The sequence below is a fragment of the Orycteropus afer genome, unplaced genomic scaffold, assembly GCF_000298275.1.
Source record: "Orycteropus afer afer isolate SDZICR_OR568_19922 unplaced genomic scaffold, OryAfe1.0 scaffold00160, whole genome shotgun sequence".
Lineage (NCBI taxonomy): Eukaryota > Metazoa > Chordata > Mammalia > Tubulidentata > Orycteropodidae > Orycteropus > Orycteropus afer.
In genome coordinates, this window is record NW_006921747.1 from 650968 (window position 1) to 658347 (window position 7380).

The 7380-nt window shown below is 40.3% G+C and overlaps 1 protein-coding gene across 1 annotated transcript; it reads left to right on the forward strand.

The window, feature by feature from the left end:
* The first annotated feature begins 3069 nt into the window (after positions 1 to 3069).
* On the forward strand, positions 3070 to 3771 carry MED7 (mediator complex subunit 7). Its single transcript, XM_007946408.2, has one exon. The coding sequence runs from the start codon at positions 3070 to 3072 to the stop codon at positions 3769 to 3771; it is 702 nt and encodes a 233-aa protein (XP_007944599.1).
* Positions 3772 to 7380: the final 3609 nt, after the last annotated feature.

The following is a 7380-nucleotide window of genomic DNA, read 5'->3' on the forward strand; positions in this document are numbered from 1 at the left end:
AGCAGTCCATGGTACTTTCAGTATCTATCGCCAACGGCACAACTCGAAAGCATCAACTCTTCTTTGGTCTTCCTTGTCCAGCTCTCATATGCATACGAAGTGATTGAAACTACCATGGCTTGGGTTAGACACACCTTAGTCTTCAAAGAGACATCTTTGCTCTCCAGCACTTGAAAGAGGTTTTTGCAGCAGATACGCCCAGTGCAATATGTCATCTGATGTCTTGACTGCTGCTTTCATTGGTGTTGATTGTGGAACCAAGTAATATGAAATCTTTGACAACTTCAATCTTTCCTCCAATTATCATGATGCTGCTTATTGGTCCAGTTGTTACTCAGAGAGGCAGTCTGCACTGGAGATAAAAATTAAGGAGTCAAAGACGTACAGATGAGGGTTTCTTCATCTTGGCACTTTTGTCATTTTAGGCCAGATGATGCCTTCTGGTGGGAGGCTGTCTTGTGTGTACAGCATCCTCAGCCTGTACCCATTAGATGCCAGTAGCACTCCCCTTCTCTAGTTGTGGGCGCTCTGGTGGCATAGTGCCTAAGGCATTTGACTGTTAACCAGAAGGCTGGTGATTCAAACCCACCAGCCAACCCTCGGAAGGAAGACTGGGTAATCCACTTCTGTAGAGATACCACTTCGGAAACCCAAGGAGGGGTTGCTGTGAGTTGGAATAGACTTGACTCAATGGCAGTGAGTCGTGTCCCCCCCCCCTTTCCCCAGTAGTGACAACCAGAAAGGTTTTCAGACCTTGCCACATGTCCCTTGGGGGTGTGTAAAATTGCCCTTAGTAGAGGACCACTGAGATAGTATTTAAAAAGATGATATTGAAAAGCTATGAAATTGATCTAGATCACCTGGGGTAGAATAGAATCAGGTGGTTACAGAGTCTAAAACTTGTGGCTTGCAGTCCACAAAGATTGTGTGTATATTTTCTTTTTTGGCTCCACAGAATTTCACATAAAAATCTGGGTCTCAGTTCTCCCAGAAAATTAGGAAACTGAGAACCAGTGAACCTTCATTCCACATGAATATTACTATCTGGAGGCATTGAGATCTGGCATGCGTACACTTAACCATAATCTCTCCCCCAAGTGCTTCACTGTTTGTTTCTTGCCTTTTACTTTTGATATTTGACTTTGTGATTCTCTGATGTAGAGAGAAACAGGGTCCAGGGAAGAGCTTTGAGGCACACCAGCATCACGGTTTTGGTAGAGAAGGAAAGGCGGCAAAGGAGACTAAGAGAGAGTGGCAGTGAAGGAGGAGGAAAATAAGAATGTGAGGTCACAGAAGCAGAGGGAAAAAGAAAGTGTTGAGAAGGAAGAAGCAGCAATGGTTATGCTGCTAAGAGATTAAGATGAACACAGATAGTTACCCATTGGGTTTAGCCATGTGGTGATTGTTGATAAGCGATTTTAGTAGAGTGGCAGCAGGTTAAAGCCAGAGTGGAGAATGACAAAAATGAATATGCCAAAGCCTAGGAAAGTAGTGTATTGAGGGTTGATATGGTCATAATAACCCTCTCTCTCTCTCTCTCTCTATATATATATATATACAACAACAACAACATATATATATATATATATATATATATATATTTAATAGTTGTAATAAAGGAGCCCTAATGGTGTAGTGGCTCAGAGCTTCGTTGCTAACTGGAAGGTTGGTGGTTCCAACCCACAGTTCTAACACACCAGCCACTCTGCTGGAGAAAGATGGGACAGTCTGCTTTTGTGAAGATTACAGCTTCTGAAACCCTGTGGGGAAGTTCTGCTCTGCCCTATAGGGTCACTATGAGTCAGAATCAATTCATTGGCAATGGGATAGTTATAGTAAAGGTCCCTGGGTGGCAGGAGGAGCCCTGGTGCTGTGGTGGTTAAAGGACTTAGCTGCTAAGTCTTGGAAACCTGTGGGTCAGTTCTTCTGTCCTATCAGGTCGCTTTGAGTTGGAATGGCAATGATTGTGGTTTTTTTTTTTTTTTTGGTTGGCACAAATGGTTTACTATTGATTACTGACCTACAAGGTTGTTGATTCAACCTCACTCAGTGGCACTGTAGAAGAAAGTCCTGGCAATCTGCTTCTGTGAAGAGTACAGCCAAGAAAACTTTGTGGAGCACCTGGGGTCACCATAAGTAAGAACTCAATGGCAATGTTTTTTTTTTTTTTTGTTATTGTTGTATTAAGAATGATGCTCCCTTGACTCTTAGCATCATTCTCTGGAGTTTTGTGGCTTGGTAGAAACTCAGGACTGTTGCACATGTACCGTCATACCTAACAAATTCCTATGTATAAAAGTGCTTCTGGTATGTTACTTGCCCCCTCTGATGTTGGAGGATGATGATGTATCATGAAACTGATAAAAAGCCTAAAAGAGCACTTGTAATCTCTTTTATGATATACTTAGGCTTAAAATGGAATAGGTAGAGATTATGTGGCCATGGAAGATACATTTGGATTTGAAATTTCTATAGAAAATGTAGAAAAGTTACTGAGTCCATAAAAAATTGTATGGGGAGGAAAAGGGTGTAGAATTAAATTGTTATTTTATTGAAGAAATTCAGATGATACCATGTGTCTGGATGTGAGCAATGCTAATTTTGTCAGGGTGTTTCTCAGAGTTATACTTAAGTATTTGCTTTTGAAATTCAACCAAAAATGTAAAATAGAAGTGATTGGGACATGAAATGGGGAGACAGCATGTGTAGTTTTGCTATGAAGAGTAGTAGAGAAATGGGGTATAACTGGTGAGAGATATGGAATCAAGATTTTTTTTAATAGATGAAAGGTACTCCATGTTTTCCATGCTGATGAAAGTATTTAGTAGAAAAGAAAAAAATATTTGGAGTACTTGGATGAATGAGCATATAATGCCTAACTAGAAAAGATTGGAAGCCTTTCCCTGTTTATAAATATGTTAGTTTTAGAAACTACAGGATTCTTCTTACTCTAGGCCCCATCCTGCCAGAATAAAATATTCTGTGTATAGTCACTAAATGTGACAGGGTTTGTTTTGTAGTTCTACTCTAAATCTTTGGTTGATTTCTGTAGGTTCCTGATCTTCCACAATGGGTGAACCACAGCAAGTCAGTGCACTTCCACCACCTCCGATGCAGTACATTAAAGAATACACAGATGAAAATATTCAGGAAGGCCTTGCCCCCAAGCCTCCACCTCCAATAAAAGATAGTTATATGATGTTTGGCAACCAGTTCCAATGTGATGATCTTATCATTCGCCCTCTGGAAAGTCAGGGCATTGAACGGCTTCATCCTATGCAGTTTGATCATAAGAAAGAACTGAGAAAACTCAATATGTCTATCCTTATTAATTTCTTAGACCTCTTAGATATCTTGATAAGAAGTCCTGGGAGTATAAAACGAGAAGAGAAGCTAGAGGATCTTAAGCTGCTTTTTGTCCACGTGCATCATCTGATAAATGAATATCGACCCCATCAAGCAAGGGAGACTTTGAGGGTCATGATGGAGGTGCAGAAACGGCAACGTCTTGAAACAGCTGAGAGGTTTCAAAAGCACCTGGAACGAGTCATTGAGATGATTCAAAATTGCTTGGCTTCTTTGCCTGATGATTTGCCGCATACAGAAGCAGGAATTAAAGTACAAACTGAACCAATGGATGCTGATGATAGCAATAATTGTACTGGACAAAATGAACAACAAAGAGAAAATTCTGGTCATAGGAGAGACCAGATTATAGAGAAGGATGCTGCCTTGTGTGTCTTAATTGATGAAATGAATGAAAGACCTTGAAGGATGTTTGTTTTTCCTTGCTTTTCTTTTTCCTTCAGTAAATAGCATTACATATTGGTTTATTTTCTCATAGACAGTTTTAAAAGAGATATAACTAAAAGTCATCCAAATGATTTTTCTCTTGACTCTGATTTTGTAGATTATGAAATGTTGCAGGCAGTAATTTCAGTTTACAGCAAGCATAGACAAATGAGTACACTTACATTAAAAGTTATCACCTTAAAAAGCTGCTATTGTGTGAGACATTCCTATTTTTGGAGTTTCAATAAAACTTTGAAGATATCCTCGGTAATAGAAAGCTTTCATCCTTGAAAAGTAGGTTTGTTATTTGCTTTACGTATGATAGAGAAAAGATTTCAAGCTGTGTAAATGTGAAATTATGAAATGTTTAGAGTTACTTAAAAAAATTGCTTAACACTCTAAAAGGTAGTATACCATGTTAAGAGAGGAACCTAGTAGAATTGGTATAATAGCAATTTTATTTTCTTCATTACTGCTACAAACCCACTATCTCAGTTTCTTTACCCCATTCTAGATGAAATATAGGTGAGTCTCATACTTTCCCCATCCTCCCCCCAGTCACCAATCCTTTGGGTACTTTTAGTTGTAGATGTTCATTTTGGTAAATTAAAATGTTTATATAATTAGCTATACATTTCCTTTAAAGGTAAGTTCAGACTTGATTAATGGTTGCATGCTGTAACATGAAAGGAGTTTGGTGCCAGAGACTACTAGATGTCCATCATAGGTTCTTACTGCCCTGAGATAACATGGCTGAGATATGGCTGTGCAGCCAGGGACTACATTTCCCCAGCCTACTTGCATCTATGTGAGGCCATGTGACTAAGTTCTGAATAATTGAATATAGTAGGAATCCAGGCCTGCCTCCTAAAAAGATTTTGCATGATCCTCTGTTCTCCTCCCATCTGCTGGCTGGGTGGTCACACCCACTATAACGTTGGAAACCCTTGAAGGTGGTAAAGGTTCAGTCAGTTTGGGTCTTTGCATGACTATGAGGATTAGGGCCTCCCTTGGTTAATCACCACCCCTTTTCACCTCCCCAGCTGATTAGACTATATGAGCTAGACTTTATATGAGCAAGGGTGTAAACTTGTTTTGAGCATTGAGATTTTATTTCTGCATTTCTTCTTTCCTAACCTTTCTTTGTGGTCTTCGTGGAGCGTCTGCCTTGTATCTGAGGATCTCTGACTGCCATTCTCTTAAATACAGGTCTATGGTTCTCAAAGTCTTGGACCGGCAGCATTAGCATTACTTGGAAACTTGTTAGAAATGTGTATTATCAGGCCCTACTACAGACCAGGACTTCAAACCAATTCTTTCTGACTTGACCCCTGCTGAGAATTTGCATTTCCACCCCACATATGCTGAATCAGAATCTGCATTATAACAAGATCCCTAGGTGATGTAGATTCTGATTCAGTATATCTGGAGTGGAAATGAACATTTTCAGCGGGAGGTCAAACCAAAATGAACTGGTTCGAAGCCTTGTGTTGCCTTCACAGATTTTAGGAGTAAGCACCCGAGTTACTAGGTGCTGTTGTGTTAATTCCAATTTATAGTGAACCTGCGTACAACAGAATAAAATACTGCCTGGGCCTGCACCATCCTCACAATCATTGCTATGTTTGAGCCCATTGTTGAAGCCACTGTATCAATCCATCTCATTGAGAGTCTTCTTTTTTGCTGAGTCTGTACTTAACCAAGCATGGTGTCATTAAGGTTGGTTTACTTTGGGGAGGCAGCTCTTCCCCAGTCATATTTTGAGTGCTTTCAACTTAAGGGGCTCATCTCAGCACTGTATCAGACTGTTACCCTGCTATCCGTAGGTTCTCAGTGCCAAATTTTTCAGAAGTAGACTGCCACATCTTTCTTCCTAGTCTTTCTTAGTCTGGTAGCTCTGCTAAAATCTGTCCATCGTGCTGACCCTGCTGGTATTTGAAATAACCAGTGGTATAGCTTCCAGCCTCCCATCAACATGTAAGCCACCACAGTATGACACACTGACATATGTGTGGTGTGTTCTTAAGTAACCAAAAAACCGAACTCACTGCTGTGGAGTCAGATCTGACTATAGCGACCTCTTTACCAGAAAGGCAGCTAGTTGGTCAGTCTCCCCCCCCATCTACCCACCCCATCACCCCGTATGTCTATAGATCTTTGGACTCCAGAGACTCCGTGGACACAGTCTCTTGAGTTTAAATCAAATGGGGAGCTCCTCCCTCCCCATCCCTTGTTGGGGTACAAGACAGAACTCTCCAAAGAAATCTTTGACTTCAACCCTTTTTAGCCTTGAGGATAGTGTTGGGCTAAAAGGTCCAAAACAAGTTCTTGGTTACTTTACAAATCCGTAAGTGCATATTGCTGCATTTAAGAAACAAAGGAAATCACATTATAACATTTTTACAAGCGTTACAACAGTCATTTGTATATTAATTTGTGCAAGAGAAGTGTAGGAAGGAAAGACAGGGATTAAAATCTCATGCAGAATCAGACCTCTGGATGCTCTGATTTTTGCATGTCTGTGGGTGGGACCTGACATAAAGGGTTCTGATGTGAATCCCTGTGACTGCAGTTTAATGAACAAGAACTAAACAAACTGCCATCGAGTCTATTCTGACCCTATAGTACAAAGTAGAACTGCCCTAGAGGATTTCCAAAGCTGTGAATCTTTATGGAAGCAGACTGCCTCATCTTTTTCCTGCAGAGCAGCTGGTGGGTTCAAACCTCTGCCCTTTTAGTTAACACCCAAATGCTTTTTAACCTGCTTCACCAGAGTTCCTTGAACAAGAACTAGTGGTCTGATATTTGTCACAATTTTAAAAGTTGATTAAGTCTTTCAGTCTTCTGAGGATTAAAATACATCTCTGTGCTACTGCTTACAATGAGTATTCCTGAAAGATTGATTCCTGAACCATGGGCGATCAGAAGGGCGCCGTTTGCACAGGGAGAAAGGTAGGGAGGCAGGAATGCTCAGGCACAAAGGAGGAAAGAAAGGGTAACCACAGGGAGGAAGTGGGAGGTGAGTTGTTACACTTCAGGGAGTGTAAGCAGTGTCACAAAATGTGTATGAACTATTGAAAAAAAAAAAAGTGACATATTTAGAAGAATCACCTGGGTAGCACTTGAAATTGCCAATCCCTAGACCACAGAGATTCCAAATCCATTGTTTCTGAACAATAGTTTTAAGAATTCTGCAGATTGTGTGCTGTTGTTAAAAAGTATTGCATTAGTTGATACTCTTATTGGTAACAGGAACCCTACTTTGAACTAGTTTAAGCAAAAAGATTCTGTTGGAAGTATGTTACAAGGTTGAAAGATTAATTGATCAGCCAAAAAACACAGGAGGATGGGGAGAATCTCCAGAGGTAATGGAACTCAAACTCCATTCAGACCCTGTGCCTCCCCTATCTGGCTTCTGTTAGCTTTATTGTCTTTACATATAAGCTTCTTTAATTGTGGGTGGACAACATGATTGCTAACCACTCCCTAGTGCTAAGTCTTTATTTCTGCCACTGTCTGGGAGTTGCTTCTGAAATACAAATTAAAAATGAAAAAAAAAAGTGAAAGGCTAATTAATAAGCCAGGAGG